Here is a 23,050-nt window from a genome sequence, read left to right as displayed (position 1 = left end):
TCCATCTCTTTTTGTTTAAGTTATTTCTTCATTTTGGAATCCCTTCTCCTCTTGGGTTGTCCAGATATTCCTGCAGAGTCCTCCTGAGCGAGCTCTTCCTGAAGTTGGCCCATTTAGAAATGTTCTTGCTTTTTCTTCCTGAAGGCCTCTGCTAGTCCATCCATTATGTAGCACTTTTCTGTACAGTTGTTGCATGTTGCCTTTCTTCACAGGTAGGAAGCTCCATGAGGACAAGGATTGTATCTTTCCTATTTCTGTGTCTTTACATTGCACATTGCCCCCCTCAACCCCCGCAACCAAATTCACCTATAATAAATGTTGGTTGACTGAATAATTTTTGAGGCTGTCAGGAATGAAAACTTTGAGTGATGGGAAGATGCCAAAGATAAGTCTATTACCAGAACTTTTGGATGACTGGCCTTGTAAATCACTCAGTCATTTATCTGTCTGTTGTATCAGTAACTGAATCAGATGCTCATAATGTAAATTGATAAAACCTGTTTCCTTGGTTCTGTTTACTTCAGATATTGCCAAGCAAGTCAGAGGAATGCAGGGTTGTCACAACCCCCCTTAATATAACATTTGTTCCATTTCTCACCCTATAGCATGTGGAGATCTATCTATATCCAGCTGCTGAGTATGGAGAATTAAACCTGACTGCACGTTGTCTGGTCCACATTTTAGCTTGTTTTCTTTGAAGAATGTGCAAGGTGGAAAAATAGATGCTTCAGGCTCTGATTTCAGCCCCTGCTGTGCTATGCAAATGTTCTCTACATGCCTGAGTGACCTTTTTGAGAAAGAGCCTTTGTGATCTTCTGTAGCCAGGGCCTGTTCTGGGAATAGTGTGCCAGATTTCTCTAAAAGTGGGAAAAGTGAATCTGTTCAAAGACCATATAAAAAAGCCAGTGCTTTTCCTGGATAAATACCGATAAGTTCATGTTTCTTACTGTCTCTTGCCAGAGCTTTTGAAATTTGCTCTGCAGTTTGCTTTGCCGGTTGATTTGGAGAGTGATATGTGTGAGAGGGGACTGACTAAAGCAATTCTGTAGCTGGGAAAGTGTTTTAAGTGCTTTTGAATTGTAGATAAAAATAAATTCAAACTGGCATCATTAGTATCTGGGTGTTTATCAATGTCTTCAGCCTGGTTCTCCCTAAGTGCCGGCTGAGTGACTTGCAACCAGATTGGTAAGGTTGTCCCAAATTGTGCTCTGATGATTTGGCATTTAAATTGTTTTCTCTTTTGTTTTGATTATTGTACAGAATGAAATATGTCATTATTAAAAGTGTCATTAGTGTTTTTTATGTTATAAAAGAAATACCATTCTGATATCTTTCTCTTGGAAATTGATGCTGGTGTTGTGGAGGTTTATGGCTTTTGAGGCTTTTACTGAGATGTTTAGCTTCTGTGACTGAAATGGATAAAGAGTTTTGTCTTTCTCCCTTTCCTTTTTTTTTTTTTTTTTTTAAGATTTTATTTATTTATTTGACAGAGAAATCACAAGTAGGTAGAGAGGCAAGCAGGGGTGGGGAGAAGCATTCTCCCTGCTGAGCAGAGAGCCTGATGCGGGGCTGGATCCCAGGACCCTGAGATCATGACCTGAGCTGAAGGCAGTGGCTTAACCCACTGAGACACCCAGGTGCCTCATCTTTCTCCCTTTCCCTAAACCACCTTTTTGATAAGGATCATTGTAGGATTGTATGAGGTTAGGGTTAAACAGTTAATTGTATTGTACTCCTATATAAATTGTAAAAATTGAATTTTCAGAGCAGATAGAATTTGAATGACTGGTGTACTTACTAGGCTCTTCTTCCCTAAGCATAGGATAATTTTTTTTCTCTAAAGATTGTCAATCTTTTAGTTATGTGTGGATGGTCGTAGAGGAATGCTTTCTTCTCCAGATCTTTGCCCTGTAGCTCGTTTTGACTGAGCAAAGATGAGTAGCTGTCTGCTTTGTTGGGTGGGAAAATCCTTCTTTTTTCATAGTTACATGCTCTGTTATATGTCTTTTTTTCTCCCCAAGTTTCCCTGGAACCTGGGCTCCCCAAGACGCAGCGCTGGAGCAGATGGATAATGGAGACTGGGGCTATATGGTGAGATACTTTTGCAGATGCGTTTTGAAGGCTGGCAGATAATTTGTATGTGTCTTTCCCCCCTTCTTCTGTGTTCTTCGGTATAATACATCTTATAAAAATGAAAATTATAAATTGGTACATCATCCCATCCCCTCTTAGTTTATTTTTTGGGGTCTAATTTGCTGTTTTTATGTAAGCAAAGTCAGTATGAGCTAAGTAAGTTTCTATAATGACTTCCTTGAGAGCATACTATTTTTTTGGTCTTTAAAGTATGTTGCTCTTAAAACTCTTCCTTCATAGAGTCGTGACTATTAAAATGGTCTAGTAGGTAATGGTACAGAGGATATTTTCTTGTGTTAGGGAAGTGAAAGGTTGAGAAGCTGCCACTTCTCCCACTTGTACTTTTTTTGAGTGTGAATGTCTTCCTATTTTCCTTTGGTAAGAAATACTCCACTTGTCTAGTACCTGAAGTCTTTTTGTCTTTATTTATTTATTTTTCCTTACATATAATGTCTAAAAGGTAAAGCATGTATTATTTAGAGGAGCTTGCTTTTCGAAATTAAAGGCCAAATTGCAGCATTACTACAAAAGTGAACACATGATTGGATTATAAAAGTTGAATGCTGCTATTAGCCTTTGAGTATATAAGATGGTGTTGACTAACTGTGTATTCTAATTTAGTATTTGGCACTTTTATTTCCATGGAGAAGTTATAAAGATTGGGTCTGCACAAATTTTTATTTTTAAAATAAATTTTTACGATTTGTTCCCCTTTTTTGAGTGGGAAAAACAAAAGAAATATTGAAAGTAGATGTCTTTATACTATCAGATCATTTTTATTCTATTTTGTGTTAAAATGACTTAAGAAAAAGGAAGATAAAAAACTTATGTGAGAAAAAAACTTATGTGAGCATAACATAGCTTGGCTTTTCTCTTCCCATAGTGTACGCTGCCCTAAAAACTTCTCGGTAGATACTAGGCCTGAAATTAAGTGGCTTTGGAAGTCATGCTCTTTTTTTTTTTAGTGTCAGGCTTTAATGAATTAGATTTATCCTTTTCCTATTGAAAGAAAATGTTAGATCCCTTCATCTGGGTAGGTTTATCATTGATAGTAAAGCTATTTTGCATTATAGGATTGCTGAATACATTATAGTCTAAGGAGTCTTTTGCCTTGCTGCTTGTTACTGTTAACTTTCTTAATTTGTCAAAGTTAGGATTTAAGAAATTTCAGATGACTGATCGTTTTTTAAAAATTTCAGATGACTGACCCAGTCACGTTAAATGTAGGTGGACACTTGTATACAACGTCTCTCACCACATTGACGCGTTACCCGGATTCCATGCTTGGAGCTATGTTTGGGGGGGACTTCCCCACAGCTCGAGACCCTCAAGGCAATTACTTCATTGATCGAGATGGACCTCTTTTCCGTTATGTCCTCAACTTCTTAAGAACTTCAGAGTTGACCTTACCCCTGGATTTTAAGGAATTTGATCTGCTTCGGAAAGAAGCAGATTTTTATCAGATTGAGCCCTTGATTCAATGTCTCAATGACCCTAAGCCTCTGTATCCTATGGATACTTTTGAAGAAGTTGTGGAGTTATCTAGTACTCGGAAGCTTTCTAAGTACTCTAATCCAGTAGCTGTCATCATAACACAGTTAACCATCACCACCAAGGTCCATTCCTTACTAGAAGGTATCTCAAACTATTTCACGAAGTGGAATAAGCACATGATGGACACCAGAGATTGCCAGGTTTCCTTCACTTTCGGACCCTGTGATTATCACCAGGAAGTTTCTCTCAGGGTCCACCTGATGGAATACATTACAAAACAAGGTTTCACGATCCGCAACACCCGAGTGCATCACATGAGTGAGCGGGCCAACGAGAACACAGTGGAGCACAACTGGACTTTCTGTAGGCTGGCCCGGAAGACCGATGACTGATCTCAAAGCCTGGGAGGAGTTCCTGGAAACGGACTTTCCAGGACATGGAAGAGACTTTTTTTGTTGTTGTTGTTAAATCACAGTGTGGGTGTTTTTTGTTTGTTTGTTTTTCTTTTTTGTTTTTTTAAATATTTGTATTTATTTGAAGGCAGTGAGGACCAGAAGGAAGATTTGTGCTTTAGCAAACTCCTGTATGTTTTGTTCCCTTTACCTTGAGTATGCATGTGCCTGTTTGGAGCCTCCAGATACCTTTTTTATAAAAAGAAGTATGAAAATCATTATGGTATATAATCTACTCTTAACAGAGCTTTTTTTATTACAGTGCTACAATGATTTCTGATTAAATGGTCCCTAACTCAACTAGAAGGTTAAAAATGCAGGAATGAAAGAATAAACAGAGTACTCATGATGCCTTTGAGAAAAATCAAAACATCATGTAGGGTGACCTAGTTTCCAAACCAATAAGCAGTATTGTAATATTAAAGGAAAACTGTTCCAATCATTTAAAAGTACTTGTTAAGTACTGCTTTTTACAGTTATGACAACTGTTTCTTTCTATGCATATAAATCAAGCAACCAAATATCTGTAGCCATGGAAATGTCTGACTAGAAATATTTATATTGGATTCTGAATACAAAATGTCCCTGTGGTAGAACTCTTACTTCTTATGCCTGGTGCAGTATAATTCCCAAGTGTACTGTCTACCAGAAGAAAAAAAAAAACCTAATAAAAAACGAAATATGAAAATTAGGTTTGTATTTGTTGAGTATTGTTACTTAAGGGGGGAAATCATAATTCTTGCCTCAAGTTTGCACTGTTCAGTTTATATCCCACTATATACTGCCTGTAGAGCCTTTGTGTTTGACTGGAGGACTCAGCAGAACCTTAGGATGCAGTTTATAGATAATCTCCCATGTTACTGGAACAGGAATGGATGGAATTAATTGTTTTGTCTAAAAGTGCACATTTGATTAGTGAACATAGAGTTAGCAAACTTTTTTCAAATAGGACTTGCGCTGAAGATTACAGATTTTTCTTCAGTAAGCCACCAACGGTCAGCACTGAATGTGACCCTTACTCTAGCTTTGTACTGAGCACAGGGACAAAATGCCTCTTCAGCTACTTTTTTTCTCACAATATTATGGTGGCCAACACATATATTTTATTATTATGGTTAAGTCTGTTTCTGAGGAGAAAAACTAAACTGCAGTGACTGTAGGCTCTGGAACAGGAGATATATGGATGTGCTTTATTTCACTGTGGTCTTATTTTGAATAGTTCATTTGATTATCTTTCTTGGAAGTTACAGGAAGGATTATGTAACTATAGTGAGACTTCTTAGTTTTCGAGAACACCTTATAAAGGGAAGTCATGTAATTTCTTCCCTGTTTTCTAAAGGGAAGACTAGCATTCTGAGGCTGTGTGCCCTCGGGCAGGTCACTCCTCAGAGAAGATTCTGAGATTCTTGCTCTGAAAAGAGGATGAGAACACTTACCTACATCCATTTTTGCCCATGTCTCTGAAAATTTATTTTAAGATTTTACAAATGACCTGCTTGCCTGGGCGGCTCAGTTGTTAAGCCTCTGCCTTCTGCTCAGGTCATGATCCCAGAGTCCTGGGATCGAGCCCCACATTGGGCTCCCTCCTCTGCGGGAAGCCTTCTTCTGCCTCTCCCACTCCCCCTGCTGTGTTCCCTCTTTCACTGTGTCTCTTTCCATCAAATAAATAAAATCTTTAAAAAAAAAAAAAAAGATTTGACAAATGACCAGCATCTAGAAACCTGTAATTTCCCTGTTTTCATGATCTTCAACTTCATTCTCTTGGCAGGTTGCCGTGGTTTCAGTAAATGTGCTAGTGTGAGGTTATCTTTTTAGAAAATCGTCTCACACTTCAAATTGATTAGAGCCCCCCCCCCCCACCAAAAAATATCCAGCCACTTATGTGTTGAGTTGGCGGAAGTAGAGGCAAGACAGAGTGACTTGGGTTGAAAATTGATATGGAAATGGGAATAATAGCTGTCCTAGGGTTTTAAAAGTTCAAATCTTATGGGGTCTGTTCCTTGCTCGATTTACTGGAGTGAAGTTTGTTTTGGTAAATTTTCTCAGATTTATTAATTATTAACAACTGAGGGGCCCCCTGGTGGCTCAGTCGGTTGTTGAGCATCTGGCTTTTGATTTCAGGTCTCGTCTTGATTTCAGGGTCATGGGTTTGAGCTCTGAGTTGGGTTCCATGCTGGGTGTGGAGGCTACTGAAAAAAAAAAGAAAAAAGAAAAAATTATTAACACCTAAATGGTTATTTTTATGAGTAAATTAGGAAAAGTACCCAGCTGAGATTTTTTGCAATTTAATTTGTCTGGTGGCATTTAATTTTGAGTGTTTTATTCACTTATGCAATATGAAAAATGTAGTTTGATTATATTTGGGTAATTTGAAACAATTATGTCTTTTTAAGAAAATTTTAAATAATTTTCACTGCAAAATAGTTGATTTTCAAAAATCGATACTCAGTGGTATTCTCAGGGCTCTGCATTTTATTTAGATACTCCAAATACAAGCACATTTTGAGAATTGTGTATGTTCTTTTAAACCCTTGGATAAATGTGTGCTAAATTAAACACAAGTGATAACTGATGAATCTGTTGACTTTAGATCTAAAGTAAAATTCTTCAGTTTTACTAAATAGATGCAACAAATGGATAGCACTACTGTTTTTTATCACGGGAAATTTCAGACATACTCAGAAGTCGAATAGTGCAAACACCCCTGGACCCAATGACTGTCTTCAGCTATTGGCTCTCCTCTTTTCCTTTCATGGATTATCTTGAAGTAAATCATAGATGTTTTATCAGTCCACGCAGATAATGACCCACTCTTTAAAAAAATAAATACTTCAGGGGATGGCTGGCTGGCTGAGTTGGTAGAGTATGTAATTCTTGATCTTGGGATTGTAAATTCCAGCCCACGTTGGGTATCAGTTTACTTTATTGTTTTTTTTTTTTTTCTTTAAGATTTTACTTATTCATTAGAGAGAGAGACAGCAGAAGTGGGGGAGAGAGGGAGAGGCAGACTCCCCACTGAGCTGGGAGCCCAATGCAGGACTCCATCCCAGGACCCCAAGACTCCCAAAATCATGACCTTAGTCAAAGGCAGATGCTTAACTGACTGAGCCAGCCAGGTGTCCCTAGAGCTTACTTTAAAAACAATATATATATGCACTTTGAAATATATAATGTGTATGTGAAGCATACTTTAAAATTTAATGCTGTATATGCCATAGTACCATTATCACACAGTGGTGCCTCTTGAATGCCGTTGATGACTTCACAGCCTGGATTTCCAGCTTTGTAATAGCGGTCTTAAGTATTTCTCATAGGCAGGGTTCTCCTATTTGTGGAAAAAAGTGCATTGTTAGGACATTAATTTCTGCTGGGATTAATGACTTCTACCTTCAAATTAAGTTTTTAGTTTCAAAAAAGTAACATTACATAAGATTCTTAATTTTAAAAATTATTTTTTAAAGGCATTTTGTGTGAACATATGGAGAAACATTTTTTCCAAAGGGCATCCTTCCTTTTCTCATGCAGATTTTAAATCGTGGATGCAGGTGGCCAACTAGAAACAGCTTATCATTTGCTTTTGGAATTTAATACAAATAAAATGCTTGACTTTTTGAGGTTCTTTGAAATTGAACATTAACCACAAAGCAAGGAATCAGAAGGTGGCCTAAGGTAATCAAGATTCTATGTCAGAGTAGGTTATTCCCCATTGTTCATTACTGTGTGTCTTGATTCTTTCCTTTATAGTTCTAGCCTCATCTTTTATGTTAACTTGTTTATTAAATTTTTTGCCTGACTTGCCTAAAACTTGAAGCTCCTCATTGAAGACAGGATCTATGATTCTTTTGTTCTCCACTGTAGCCTTAGTACATAGAATAGTTTCTGGCATATAGCATATGCTCAATAAATATTTACTGAATGACCGACTGAATGAATGAATCAGTAGGTATGTTTAATGCTTCTAGCAGCTACTTGGACAAATTTTTACAGTAGAATACTTAGGGGATATAGGATTCTTGTTTTGAAATCCCCGGTGATTCTTGCGCTGTTTGCATCTATAGGTAATCGCTTAAATATGAATTCACATCAGGAGCAGGAACAGCCTTTTGCGATTCCTTTGGAGAATCTGGCTTGAAATAGTACCCAGCTCAGGAAAAAAGCCAGAAAACACACCATGGCTAGAGGAAACTATGAGAAAGCGGATCGTCCTGTCTAGGGATAGAGCTCAACACTCAACCTGCCCAGACAGAACAGAGACTGTCTTAGGGTTCTAAGACATTTAACTTAGCATAGCACTTTTCTTTTGGTAGAAAATGTTGATGAAGTATATTCCCGTTTGTAATGTTGTGTCTCCAAGGTGTGTTTTAACGTAGCTGTTGTTTTTTAATTTATTTGAAATACCTGTCACATGCCTTTTTCTACTAGTGCAAATGAAGGGGAAAAATGTCTCTTATTGCAGCTTCAGATTTATCTATAGCAGATTAGAAATACATACCTTAAAAGTGCTTTTTCGGTAGACTCTCAAGGAGCCAGTGATAGAAGATTATGTGGCTCTATGTCAGTGGTCAACCGACTGCCATTTTAACTCACCGACAACAATTCCCCAAGGTCACTGATAACCTCACATGCCCAAGTTACTGTGCGTGGAAGAGCCACACTGCTATACCTGGCCCCCTTTTAGCCAAGTGACGTAAGTCACAATGGGCAGGAAGTCTACAGCGCCTACGGTGTCTACAGCAGGTTCTCCGGCCCACTGTGAGGATCATAAAACTGTGTTCATTTATTCCAAAAATGGAAAGATTCTACTCTGAGACAGATCCTGGACTTAGGAAGAGGAAGACTCCCTCCTTGTTCACAGTCAAGTAGCAGGAGAAAAGGAAAAACAGAAGTGAATGGGAAGAAATACAACATTTTACCAGATCTGTTGATGCCATGGACTAGTCATGCCCCTCATTTCCATAAACCTGCCCTCATATAGTATCCAGATTCAGTGCTTTTAAAGTAAAGAGGAGACACAAAGTGTAAAAAACAACAACAACAAACCAAGGCACTCCCTATGTTCTTTAGCGAAGATGAGGAATCAGAACTGGCATGTTTCCTCCTCGTATTGCTAGTTAAGCCTGTCTGAGCTAAATAGATCAGCATTTGCTGGCAGGTGTACGGCAGGCTCGGTTTCTCACCGGCACATCAAAGGGCATGATACAGTTTTCCTTAGACCACAGGAGCTCACCTGGAGTAGGAGGATTGCTGTTTCACGCCAGGATTTAAACAGTAGAAAGCAGGGAGATCTAATTATTAGAAAAAGTAAAACGCCAGAAGTAGCTTGACTGTATGAAGCGGTAAATGTATCAACCTTTCTTCTAGGTGAGTTCTTTCTATTTTCTTGTCAGGTTAAAAGGCTGCCTCCCTGGAGACGGGGAGTGGCCAAAATGGATTGGCCTCTGGCAAGCATCTTGGAGGTGACCAGTTGTGTTCTAATTTTAGATAATCGTGGTAGATTAAGCCATGAGGTATGACAGGATGCAAAATGTGAAGAGTAAGTCTAACACCACGCTAAGTGTGAATGAAAGTCTGAGAGTTGCCAATTTTATGAGGCGTTGAGACACCTTTTCTGAAATTTGACCTAAGGGGTAAAAGAGTAGGCTTCCCTATCTGAGTAACATATGTGCACTATAGAGCTTAAAATTATCTGTTGCGTATCTATAGATTACCTTTGTTTTGATCATCTGTATCAAATCTGCTATTAAATATGGGTTACCACATTCTAAAAATAGGGTTTATTTCTTTACTCCAGTAATTGGAGTCCTTGACATTCATAACCTTTTCCAGTGAGGCTTACAGCAGAGGGTCTGTGATGCGGGCCCTCGATCATTAGGATTTTAGGAGTCCTCCCCTCTCCTGTCAATGACACCGAGTTCTGGTATTCTCTCTTAGGACAGCTGGGGGTCTTTTTGCCATAACCCTCGTAATGGTCATTTATACGGCTCTGCTGGGCTGCCGATGGCCCTGCAGCAGCCTTCTTTGTTCCTGGGGCTGTGTTCCTCAATGCGGAGAAAGGAGGTGTCTCCAGCAGATGGTCGGATCTGAGAGTGTTCCCCCACATCCCAAGCTTCCTGTCCCCTCTGAGTACCCATTTATATCAACACAAAACTGAGAGTTAAAAGGCTGAAAATAAGATGGTTAAATCACTGCAATGATTTATCTTATTTTTGTTATTTAAAAGCCAGTCTGCCACTATGTGTATATGCCCTTGGGGTATGTCAAGCCATGATTTAGAGCCTGAACCTTCCTCCTAGTTCCCTTTACCAAATTCTGAGCAATGCCTTTTGCTGATTACAGTCCAGACTCTGTTCCTGCTGGGCCATATCCCCACTCCTGGTTTCTTTTATGTATTCTCAAAATATTTTCAACAGACACGCTATGCCAAGCAATTTCCAACCTAATGGGGATCAGTTAAAATGAGAAAACATGGAGTTGTATTCACTGCTTGTTCTCTGCTCTCTTACATAATTTATAACGTGTTCTACTCAACTACCTGAGTATTGGTCGGTGACTTCTGAGCCCAGTGGAACAGACGTTCATAGACATTTCCATCGTAACAGCCAAGTGCTGAATTTAAACTGGGATCCGTGAAGTCAAAGGCATCAGTTAACAAGATGGCATCCTTCCTGTGAGAGAAAACAAGAGTTTGTGAGTATTTTAGATTGCTCTTATGAATCTAATTAATCAGGGATGGTGAATAACAATACCTAATTAGAGGCTAGATCATTATTCACTTTTTAACAACTCAGCTTTAAATTTTTTTTAGAACTTTTGATTTTTGATCTGTTCTCTACACAACTATAGAGCCTGCTACTTAAAATCAGCACCTCCCTGTCTCCCTTCTACTTCCCCCACCCCTGGAATCCGTTTCAGTCCTTAAGCTGATATATTTTGAATGTCTCTATCTTGTTCGGATTGCCTCTTCTGGATTGTTCTGTTTTAGATATTATCTGTCAACTCTCCATTACAAAAAGATAAGGATATGTTTTTGGTCCCCTACCCTCACCCCTATATGTCATCCCCCCTTCCCCCCCACCCCCAGCCCCAGCCCTGGCATTGCTTCTCCTCGGCCTTCCTGCTCCTAGTATAGTTATGAATGAGTCAGACTTGCATTAGGGGCTTCCATTGTGATGACTGTATGTGTGTGTATGATGGTGACTTCATGTATCCTGCTCACAGCTGAGCTGTGTCCCTACCAGGTCTCTCCATTCGTGATGTACCTCCTGGTCTGCTGCTTCTCTTCCCCATTTCCTCTGTCATCATCCTTAGTGATTTCATTGCTTACATGAATGTTCCTCTAAAATGTGGCCTCAACGTTCTGGGATCTTCTCCGCTGATCCTGTTGCGCTGTCACTCGCCGGCAGGAGCCCTCCCCAGGTCTCGGTCCTCCACATGGGCACCTTTTCTGGGATGGCGATGTGGGGTGTCTTCCTGTTGCTGGCTCCGGCCCTGTTAGCTTACTCCCTCTAGAGTTCTGACTCTGATAGCCCCCCCCCTTTCTTTTTCAATCAACGAAATATGTTTTATTTTAGCCTATCGAATGAAGTATTTTAAACAAATGTTCACATGCTTCTCTTCCTTTTTTAAGGAAAGGATCTAAAGCATAACACTGCCATTGTTTACACCCAAAGCAGTTGAGCCGACTGGGATACTGTACCTACCTGTTGTCATCTCTGGGTGACCCCTCACCATCACTGTGAGAGCATTTCCATTTCAGGCTGTTCACACTTCTTTGACCCTATCCACACCCACCACTTACTTCATGTCCCTCATCCTCCTGGTGGCCTCCCTTCCTTCCTTATTCAGCTGAAATGCCTGGTCTGTTACATTTACTCCCTCAAAAACAGATTCAGCAGTTTTTCACTGACTCTGTGCCTTTGTAGCTATAGGTGACTGGGAAACCAGTGCCAAGTGGTGTATGTAACTCCCTTCCTGCTGCCTAGTGATCATATGACATCGCTCTAATTCCTTTACACTCCCATTCTCTTAGATGATTATTTCACACCTTCTCTCTGAATCTTAAATGCACACTCCCCGCCTCCCCATCTCTCTTACTTAGATGACTTTTGGTTCCATTTCACTGATAAAATAGACTCAGTAAGAGCCCAGCCACAAGTTCTCGCCCATATATTTCTGCGTGCTTTCTCTTTTAGTACAGGTATGCTTTCCAAGTGCCCAGCTCACTTCAGTCCTTCCTCGTCCATTAGATGCCTTCCCCTCTTGCCTTCTAGAGAACATTCTAGAAATTCTCTTGCCTTTCCTCTACAATGTCAAAATCTTTCTCCACTGGGTCATTTTCAGATACACACGTGCTTTCCTATTTCGCATCTTGAAAACAAACTTTTGAGTCTATTTTTTCCTCTCCGTCATCTACTCCAGATCTTGGCTCCCCTTTATGATAAAACTCTTTAAAAGTGTTGTGCTTGTTTATGCTTTGCTATTTTTTCTCCTCCACCTGTTCTCCGAGACTAGATCCGTTCAGGTTTTCACTTCCACCACTCCACTGAAATAGCCCTTGTCAGGGCCACCACCTCTCCTCCTCTTTGGAGGGTCCCAAGACTCAGTACTGGGGCATCTTGTCTTTTACAGTCACTCCATGTGATATCCTTCTGAGGGCTTTAAATACCAGCGATATGCTAATGACTTCCAAATTTATCTCTCCCGTCTCACTTACCTGCTTATTAACATCTTCCTTGATTTCTAACAGGCTCTTCAAAGTGAACATGTTCAAAGCCAAACTCCTGATCTTCTACACCTTCTGCACATCCTGCCCAAACCTGGTGCTTTGTAGCGAATGGCAACTCTGTCCTGGCCAAAAACCTGTGCTGCTCTCTGTCGCTTACACCCCACATCTGATCTGTCAGCAAATCCTCTTCTACCTTCAAAATACACCTAAACTTCAGCCCTTTCCCACTACCTCCAGTGCCATCACCTAGTCTAACCCTGCATCATCTTTCCCGTGGGTTACTGAGGTAACCTCCTAGCTGGGCTCCCCGCTTTTTATTCACCCTCCTTGCCCAGTCACTTCTTAATATGGCAGCTGGAATGATCCTTTAGAAAAATTCATCAGATGATTGAAATACTGAAAACCCTCCCACTCTCACACAAAGTAAGAGCCAACATCTTAAGTCTTGGCGATGATCTCTACCCCCTTTCGCCCCTGGCCTGGTACACCCTAAACTCTCTGACCTCTGCTGTCCTTCCCCCACCTCAGTCACTGTTGTCTGTTCTCTGGATGGACACGCCAAGCCTGCTCTCGCCTCCAGCGTTTATACTTCTCTGCGTGGGGTGCTCCTTTCCCAGCCAACCCTGTGGCTTCTCTCCTGTCCCCACCCCTTGAGATCTTTCCTCAAACATCACCCTCCTTGAGAGGCCTTCTCTGACTTATTTAAAACTACAGTCCCCAGGGCACCTGGCTGGCTCAGTCAGTAGACTGACTCTTAATCTTGGGGTTGTGAGTTCGGGCCCTGCCTTCGGCATACAGATTAAAAGTAAAATCCTTAAGAAATAAAAGAAAACTACAGTCCCCCACCCCCCACCCTGCTTTGCACTCCCAGGATTCCTGATCCCCTTCCCTGCTTTCCTTTTCTTCATAGCATTTACTTACCATTTTGCACACTGTGTGCTTGACTTATTTTTTCCGTGTGTGTTTGTCTCCTCTAGTCTGTAAACATCTATGGCCTTTTCAGTCTGAAACTTGTGCTCTTCATTTGAGGAGTATTTTCTTGAATTATTCTGTTAATGGTTTGTTCCCTTCTATTTTCTCTGTCTGCCCTTTCTAGACTGCTTTTTCAGATGATGGACAGTTAAGATCAGTCTTCTTGCTATTTTTATCTTTTCTAATTTTTATCTTTTTGTCGTAACTTTCAGTTCCGGTCCTTCCACTGACTTTTCCATTTCTACTATCGTTTTCTGGTTTCACAGAGGTTTTTTTTTTTTTTTCCTCCCTGAATATTACTTTTTAAGAAATAACATTCTTATTTTGTGCTTGCTGTATCTCCTCCTAACTCTTTAAGGATATTACTCATCTTTTTAAAAAGATTCCTTTTCCCTGAAGATTCTCTTGTGCAGTCCAGTTTGTTTCATTCTTGCTTATTGGGGGTCTCTTTTATGTCAGGGGTTCCCCCCCAGGTGTCTGGGGATCCTGAGTGTCTAATCGTAGCTATGAGTGGGGCACTAGCTAGCTGATTACAAGTCTGGGTATGCTTGTCAATGTGTGGGATTCAGTATGGCGTGAACTGGGGGGGGACCCATGTGTCAGTATCTTCAGTTTTGTCTCCCTTGGGCTGTTCAGATTCTCCAGAGAAGGAGTATGCTATCATCTTCTTGTAGCTACTGGCCTGGCTGCCAGTTTTCTGGGACCCAGGGGAAAGAGGGCTGAGGGAGGGGGCTTAGGTTAGCACTTAGCCTATAAACATTTATCCAGGCCCCTGTTTTCTGTGGGTAGCCTCATTCTCAACTATGCTCGATGTTCCCTGGCCCACAGACCATCTGTGTGCCCTTCTGCCAGGGTGGGGTCAGAGAATCTCAAAACTGCTTGCAGAGAAGGAGGGGAGCTAGGAGTTCAGCTCCTTCTGAAATAGACTTTCAGCCCCTCCTGTGGGTCTTCCCTTCACCCTGATTGCCAGATGTACACAGTGCTGTTAGTTCTTGGGGTTCTTTGGTATAACTTGTTTCCCACTCTGGTTTGTAATTCAGTTTTTCTCAGCTCTGCCAAGTCACTGTCCATCTACTTTCTTACTTTCAAGTTTCCTCCCCTGTTTTTTTTTTTCCTCTTTTTAAAATTTTTGTTCAGTTATTTATTTGAGAGAGAGACTGAAAGAGAGCATGAGAAGGGGGGTGGTCAAAGGGAGAAGCAGACTCCCTGCTGAGCAGGGAGCCCAATGTGGGACCCAGTACTGGGACTCCAGGATCATGACCTGAGCCGAAAGCAGTCGCTGAACCAACTGAGCCACCCAGGTGCCCATCCCTGGTTTGTTCTTTTTGTCAATTTATACCTTTAAAAAGTTTTTAATCCATTTGCTGGTATTTTCATGGGTTTCAGGAGGGAACAAAAGTAAATGCATATGGTCAGTCTGCTGTCTTCACCTGTCTGTCCTCCACCTGAGATTTTATGACCCCTTAAACAACTGTAAACTGTGGGTCAGTTAATTACCGTTACACAGAGAGCTGGTTCTTAGTGTCACATGAAATAGTGTGCCATCCTTCATTTGTCATCTCAGAAATCAGAGTAAGTAATCAAGGGAGGGAACTGTGACACAGAACTGTGACACAGAACTGTTACACGCACGATGTCTGTTACATACCTAACTCCCTTGCAGTGATAGGAATGTTACTTAAGAACCATAACATAACATGGGGGTGCCTGGGTGGCTCAGTGGGTTAAGCGTCTGCCTTCGGCTTGGGTCATGGTCTCAGGGTCCAGGGATTGAGCCCCACATTGGGCTCTCCGCTCAGTGGGGAGCCTGCTTCCCACCCCTCCACCGCCTGCCTCTCTGCGTACTTATGATCTCTCTCTCTCTGTCAAATAATCAATAAAATCTTAAAAAAAAAAAAACCATAATGTGAGTAAATCAGTTTGTGGGTTAAATGCATGTATAAGTTGCCTGTTTGTGTCAGTGCTGTTGGTTTTAAGTTGCAAATCTCCAGCACCAAGGCAAGCACCTAGAAATGCTGTAGCAGGTTTTTTTTTTTTTTTAAGATTTATTTATTTATTTGACAGACAGAGATCACAAGTAGGCAGAGAGGCAGACAGAGAGAGGAGGAAGCAGGCTCCCTGCTGAGCAGAGAGCCCGATGTGGGGCTCGATCCCAGGACCCTGGGATCATGACCCGAGTCGAAAGCAGAGGCCTTAACCCACTGAGCCACCCTGGCGCCCCTGCTGTAGCCAATTTAAAAAATCATGCTTCTGAGGTGTTAGGGTGATCTTTTGTGTTTCATCTATGTCAATCAGGCTAGAATCTTATTGACTTCATATGCTTTAAAATGCAGAGCATTTCATGGGTGCCCAATGACTTAGAGGGTTAAGCCCCTGACTCTTAATTGTGGCTCAGATCATGATCTCAGAGCCCTGTGCCTTGGGCTCTGTGCGCAGCAGGAGTCTGCTTGAAGATTTTCTCTCTTTCCTTCTCCCTCCGTACCCATGCCCTGCTCAGATACTCTTTCTCTCTCTCTCTCTCTCAGATAAATAAGTAAATCTTTTTTTTTTAAGATTTTATTTATTTATTTGACAGAGATCACCAGTAGACAGAGAGGCAGACAGAGAGAAAGAGGAGGAAGCAGGCTCCCTGCTGAGCAGAGAGCCCGATGTGGGGTTCCATCCCAGGACCCTGGGTTCTTGACCTGAGCCGAAGGCAGGTGCCCCTAAATAAGTAAATCTTTGAAAAATAATAAAATGCCAAGCATTTCAGAATTAGGTACACTTGAGCTTGACCTGTGTAATACTCAGTTCTGCTATTAATGGTTCTCACCACTGGATTCTCTCTATTAGGAAAAGTTTAATACCTGGGCCATAGTTGTAAAAAATGTATTTTTGATAGTTTTTGATGGTTTAATTGAACATTTGCTGACCACTGAATATCTATTAGGTGCTTATATGGACTCATAAATGGTCTGTAGCATGTTGCATGTTGTTAGAAATAAAAATAATTTGATCTAGATTTTTTAAAAAAAACTTTGTCACAAGTAGCTTATTGGGCTTTTTTATCATCTTAGTCTTATAGATAGTGTGAACTATTGGAGGTTCTAGGGGAAAAGTCTCTCTCTCTCTCTCTCTCTCTCTCTCACACACACACACACACACACACGTGATACCACCCCACATGAAACAGTCATCCTATTTTCTCAGAAAAGTTGCACTCTCAAGTAGCCCATTTTTATCCTAGAGACAACAGTGCCTACCCTGTTTTGTTTGTTTCTTCCAGTGCCCTGTTCAGTTTGGGGCTTTGGTTTCAATGTTTTTAAAGTGATCATCTAGATTATATACAATGTAACAGAATGGAAGGGCCGCATTAGTATGTCATGACCCTGAACTGCGTGCATTTAAGAACTGTTTGTATTATTGCTTTATGAATCTTTGTATAAATGACCAGGTTTAAAAAAAATAATCATCATGAAGCTGAGCGAGGATTAAAGTAAGTTTAGCCCACTTAGTAAGGGTTTGCCTGAGCCCATTCAAAAAGACAAGGCTCTATTTGAAACAAATAATCGCCCCACCTTAACTTTAACACAGTTGAAGAGCATATTCTCAGGTCAGGCCCCAGAGTGCCCCCTGATCTCCCCTGGCTGATTCTGAGACCTGGGGCAAGGTACTTCCTCCCCTCAGCCTGAATTTCCTCCCTAAAATGGGGAGATTAATAGTGTTCATTTCAGAAGGCTGTAAGGATTAAGAGAGATGATGCACGTGAAAGCTTTTGGCATAATGCCTGGCACATATATGTGTTCCTTAAATATGAGCTATGATGAAGACTCATTATTACATGCATACAATGCATGTAATAATGCATACTATGCACACTATGAATACGGTGGGATGCTTCATTTAGTTACTCTCCTTATTTCCTTTACAGTGTTGAAGAGTATTTGGTGGCGATTATTTGTTTTTAAGCATTTTTATTTCTAATTGTTTTTTCATTTTTTTCCTTTCATTAATCTATCACGCTTTACCTTGAGGTAACTGTGCTACCGGGTCAGCCTCTCCAGAGTGGTTGCTGCTTCTACCGGACCCTGTTTAGCAAAGTCCTGGAGCGCCAGGTTTCGGAGTGGGAAGGAAACTAAGAGTGTGGGGCTCTTCTCGGAAGATTAGCACGGTCTGAGGGTCTGGGGGCCAGCCACTCACCGGACAAGGCCGAGCAGCTCCAGGTAGCCGGTTCTCACCGCATCTACTTGGGCCCCAGACAGGAAGCCATCATGGAGAAAGTCAGCAGCGTTAGTCAGGATGCTGTGCAGAGCATAGAGGTCACAGAGGCGTTTGAGCACCTGCCAAACTGCCGGCTTGTTTTCCAGTTTCTCCAGAGTTTCTGTAAAGCTCTTCACACTCATATAGTAGCAGTGTGCCTAAAAGACACGAAGATCCATCAGCTTCCTATTTCTGACTCCAGAAGTCATCTTGGAAGCTGGGCAAGACTGCTGGGGTGAGGTCGCTGTGGCCATGTGTCCCTCCCCACCCCCACCCCCCAGCTCACCGCGAGTCCCCATGGGGTGTGTGTGCGCGTGTGAATATGTGTTCGCACATGTGCTCCGGTTGGGGGCTTGTGGGCTCTGGGACTTGGTAGCTTCCCCATTTTGTTTGGGGAAATTTCAAGGAGGTTTGAAAATAGAAAGAGTACAGGGGTATTGGAGGCTGGCCTGGAGACAGTGGAGGACAGCACCACATTTCTGAAGAAAACAGCTGTTTGTTGTTTGCCGTGTTCCAGGCAGCGGTGTGTGTGTGTGTGTGTGTGTACGTGTGTGTGTACACACACGAGCTTTTGTGTGTCTTGGGGTGAGAAAGTAGAGGTACATGATGGACATAAAATGTATCCCAGCTAGAAAGTAAACTCTGCAAGGTAAGCAGGGCTGTTAGTTGACCCATACCCAACAGTCTGGCTTTGTCAGTAGTTCCACTTGGTAAGTGACCGCAGCCCTCAACCTAGTGAGGCTCCCCTCTCTGTCAAGCCAGGATCCTTCCCTGGGACTCCCTCCTCCCCACAGCTCTGCAAATAAAGGATGAATGCCTGACCCAGCAGGAAGCTTTCAGGCCCCTGCTTCTGTGCCGCCTGTAGTGCTTTCTGATTAGTCTGTTCCCCCCCACTGCTGGTTGTTGAATATTTTTGAATATTCCCCTTCTCCCCAAGACAAATGCACATTATTGTTATCAAGTTAGGTATACGAATTACGTGGGGGGTGGGGAGGGAGAAAAGGCAAACAAACAAAACTCTTCTCAAATGTTTATGTGCATACAGATCAGCTGAGCATCTCGTGAAAATGCAAATTTCCGGGTAGCTTCCCAGTAATGCCTTAAGTAGCAAGGCTTAGACTGTCTGGAGGGTTCAAAGAAGTCTGACAAGGGGCAGGGACAGGGCCGGAGTTATTGCGTGCACACTGGACTGTGCTTGCAGGAGGCTGCCCCAGTCTGCTGGGGCTGCCCCCTGGGGCATAGTGAGGCAATGACCGACCTGCAGTGGTGAGGCTGCCCCCCCACATAGCCCCGCGTCAGTGAAGGGCCGTGAGCCACACGGCTGGGGAAGTGGGGAACAAAGGCAAAAGAAATGTAGATAAGATGAAATTTTCCTCTAACTTGCAGCCCGCTGACAAATACTTGAGACAGACAGAGTATGACATTCCTCCAGGAACTGAACTGCACAACTGAACTGTCTTCATGTTAATGCCTTGCTAGAGGGGGAAAAAACACCTTAGCTTGACAATAACGGGGCCTCCAGGATCCAGTGTCTTCTCGAATGTATGAAAATCCTTTTTGAAAACTCCTTTTGTCTCCATCCCTCCCAGTTTAAATGTATGCAATCAATCGCTCCTCATACTCTCAGGGTAGCTCTTTCTGCTCACTGGTCCTGCTCCTGGGCTTTAATAAAACCACCTTTTTTGCACCGAAAATGGCTCAAGAATTCTTTCTTGACCATTCACTCCCGAGACACACATCAGATCACATCAGTTGGGATTTCTTTCTGTGGGGGTCAGAGAGCCACAGTCTTCAACAGGAAAGTGAGCCCATCAGGTTTCTCACTTGGAAAGGATCTGCCTTCCCCACGGAGGCCTCACACGGGGGGCTAACGACACACTCTGCCGCCAGGACCTGGTGTGCTCCCAGCCACACTGGATTCACAACAGTTGGGTGCAGAAGGGGAGCAGATGTGCGTTGCTGCCCCCGCTGAGTCAGAAAGACCCGGCTTCCCTTTTCTCATGAGGACCACATCCTTAAACTCTCAGGGCCCTGGGCTGTGGAGTGGAGTGGGAAAAAGCTGCTGGAGGGTCTTGGCCTCCGTGGCTTCTGTTCCGGTGACAGGGTGAGCCAAACTTTGGCACCATGCTCCAAATACAATGAACTCTATTTACTTTTTGTGTGTGTTGGTTTAAACCTTGCCTCCTGACTAATTTGGTGTGTGGAGTGGGATATGTAGCATTTATATGCTAGGTGCATTTTACGTTTTACATGTATTAACTCATTTAATCTCCATAATAATCTTAAAAGGTAGGTACTATGATTGGCTCCATTTTGTAGATGAGGAGACTGAGGCATTGAGGGATTAAGTTCCTTGCTCAAGGTCACCTGAAGCAAGTGGTAGTAATAAGATCCACACCAAAATAGTCCATCTCCTGGTTAAGCATCTGTACTCTTCACCATTCCCCTGCATTGCCAAAGCCATGAGAGACCGAGGCTGGATTAGAATGAGGGCCAGCATTTGCTCCCGCGGTCCTAGGGACAGACCTCTCTCCTGAGCAGGGTCTCAGATAATAGGACCAGAACTCGTCAGAACCTAAAGGTCTTTTTCATGCCCCTTTGTTTTACAGACTGGGAAGTTACAGCCCAGAGAAGGAAGGACACTGGAGGTCACATAGAGATGCCGGTCATGCACAGAGCTGGGAACAGAACTTGGGCCACCACTCTGCTGCTGTCCCCACTCCCCTTTTGTTGCTCACTCTCTACCTGCATATTTATGGTTTCTAGATGGGACTTGGTGGGTGCTTAAGAGTTCTGTAGAGTAGATGGTTCTTCCAAAGCATGAAGCTCAGAAATTGCAGATTTCCCTGCCCCTTCTGACTTCAGAGAGTCAGCTTGGGCACCATCTCCCCAGGAAGCCACTCTTCTTCAGCTTACAATGGCCGGAGGAGAAGGGACTTGCTCTTCTCCTCTAGGCTGGTGGAACTCTCTACCCTCGGTAACCCTAGAACTCGGGGATCACCTCCCTCCCTTACACACAGTGGCTCCCTGAGGACACAGCTTGCCTCTGTGAGGGAGAGGAAAGCAAAGCATCTTAACTATTTTCTACTTCTGAGACTTAATTCTTTTGAGTTCTGCTTCCTCATCCTTGAAATGGAGATTATGCTGCTCTCCCCCCCCCAGGGTGGTATTTAGTAATGAGGTAACCCTGGCATGCAGTGTCCACTCCACTGGAAGACAGAGCACAGATTTGGAAAACGGATGCATCATGGGCAGCTGGGGTTCCTTTTGTGCTTGTCTGATGAGAACACAGCCTTGGCTCACCCTCGCCTGTGTTGATAGGACATTTAGCACAGCAGGGAGTGCTTCTGCAGTGGACACAGCCTGGAGGATGGTGGCCCCTTTAAGACCAGCACCAGCTGCTGTGGTAGAGGGGGCGAGTCACCAGGGGGCGCTCATGCCCAGCCCGTGCCGCGAGGGCTCTACAAAGCACTCCTAGTTCTTTTCTGCCAGTTCCTGGGCCTGATGCTTGAGGATCCGAGCATTCATCTTGGTTTTCCAGCGGTAGGTAGGGACAGAGTCTCAGCTGCCTAAGCTAGAGCTCAGGACTCAACCTCTTTCCCAGCCCACTACTCTAAGAAGCCTGTCACTATCTCCTACCCCCTAAATATGTCTGCATCCACCCACTCTTCTCCATGCCCTCTGCCAAGGTCATGGTCGGGACCATCCTCAGCCCTTGGCCAGACTGCCGCTGCTTGATCCTAACTGGCTTCCAGCCTCCAGTCCACTGCTCCCCAGGCAGCCTGCATGATTCTTCTACAGTGAAACTCTGATCACCTCACTCCCGTGATACAAAGTCGGCCAAGGCTTCCCATGGAACAAAACCAAACTCCTCATAGTGAGGCACAAGGTCCCAGGCCTTGCCTATCTTTCTCCATCCCCTAACTGCCTTCCTCTCCTGGGTTCAGTCTTCCTCCTTGAGCTCCTCCTTGGGAGGATTTGCATTTCTTCAAGCACCGGGCCTTTTCTTGCCTCTTCCTTTTCCATCTGCTGTTCCCTTTGCCAGGAAACCTTTGTTTCCCAAACCACAGCATCTACCCTTTGCCTGGCTAATTTCAGCTCCTCCTTGAAGTCCTGGCCTCTACGTCCCTTCTGGGAAGCCTTTCGGATCCTCACGCCGGGTAAGAGCTGCACCTCTCTGGGATCCCACGGCAGCCTGTGTCTCCCCATCACAGTGCTGCCTTGATGGCACTGGGTGTAAGGGCACCACGGAGGCCCCAGCCCCCAACCCATGCCTGGTGTTGAGAGGGTGCTCAAATATTTGCTGACTGAATGTGAATTATGCACAAACACAAAACATAGCAGAAATTGAATCAGACATCTAAGGCTTGCCTGTGGGGCTAAAGGGAGACTTGACCTGCTTTTCTATCTGGGAGGAACTATTTGAACAACCTGAAGCAAATCCAATAACACTGCCTCATTACATTTTTCCCTAAGAGCTGTCAGCAAGACTGCTTTGGACTTAAGTCCTTTAATTAAAATACCCTGGAAGAAAGCCTTGGAAGTGAAACGAGGGCAGCCACGGAGCCGGGCTGGGGAATAATGGCAGAGCTCAGATTTGCTCAGCGTGACGGTCTGCTCAGGAATCAAACAGGTCCCTTTCAGCTGGCGCTTCAGCTGAGGGGCAGCTCACCTTAGCAGTCTGGAGGTGTATGACCGTGGTCTGGTTCCATGCCTCAGCCCAGTCAGCCCCAGCTTGTATCAGAGTCTCTAGGTGATATGCTGAGTCCTTTATGAGCCTGAAGGCCAGAGAAGAGAAAAAAAAAAAGGTTCCATTTCCTGACTCAGTGGGAAGGACACTGGTGGAGTCTGGTCTCAGGCTACCTGGGAATCCCTCAGAAGTAGAAATGCAGTCATTCCCGTTGATTGACTATTGGTTTGTGTTGCAAAGCTAAATGGTGACTATACATTCTCTCTCTAACCCTTGTAAGGCTAGGCATTCTCAATTTACAACTGGGAAAGCTGAGTCCCAGACTGGCTCACTTCACCGGTCTGG

General features: G+C 43.2%; 2 protein-coding genes across 10 annotated transcripts in view; one reads left to right on the top strand and one right to left on the bottom strand.

The window, feature by feature from the left end:
* KCTD6 (potassium channel tetramerization domain containing 6) overlaps window positions 1-4,770 on the top strand; it is a 40,210-nt gene extending 35,440 nt beyond the window's left edge. For 4 of the 5 annotated variants that reach the window (XM_082739600.1, XM_082739602.1, XM_082739604.1 and 1 more), the window contains 2 exons: window positions 2,022-2,091; window positions 3,333-4,770. In XM_082739600.1, the coding sequence (XP_082595726.1) occupies window positions 2,022-2,091; window positions 3,333-4,019 (757 nt within the window). In that variant the 3' untranslated portion in view covers window positions 4,020-4,770. Of the gene's footprint in view, window positions 1-5; window positions 1,638-2,021; window positions 2,092-3,332 lie in introns of those variants that run through there. The other variant, XM_082739603.1, reaches the window with a different exon arrangement.
* A 1,332-nt stretch (window positions 4,771-6,102) lies between these two features.
* ACOX2 (acyl-CoA oxidase 2) overlaps window positions 6,103-23,050 on the bottom strand; it is a 31,665-nt gene continuing 14,717 nt past the window's right edge. For 4 of the 5 annotated variants that reach the window (XM_082739150.1, XM_082739154.1, XM_082739152.1 and 1 more), the window contains 5 exons: window positions 22,688-22,793; window positions 17,956-18,173; window positions 10,612-10,744; window positions 7,301-7,404; window positions 6,103-6,268 (listed from right to left, as the gene is read on the bottom strand). In XM_082739150.1, coding sequence (XP_082595276.1) covers window positions 7,342-7,404; window positions 10,612-10,744; window positions 17,956-18,173; window positions 22,688-22,793 — 520 coding nt within the window. In that variant the 3' untranslated portion in view covers window positions 6,103-6,268; window positions 7,301-7,341. The remainder of the gene's footprint in view (window positions 6,269-7,300; window positions 7,405-10,611; window positions 10,745-17,955; window positions 18,174-22,687; window positions 22,794-23,050) is intronic. The other variant, XM_082739153.1, reaches the window with a different exon arrangement.

This window comes from Mustela nivalis, assembly GCF_964662115.1.
Source record: "Mustela nivalis genome assembly, chromosome: 1".
Lineage (NCBI taxonomy): Eukaryota > Metazoa > Chordata > Mammalia > Carnivora > Mustelidae > Mustela > Mustela nivalis.
The sequence above is the reverse complement of the archived record's forward strand: the minus strand, read 5'-3'. Positions and strand labels throughout refer to the sequence as shown.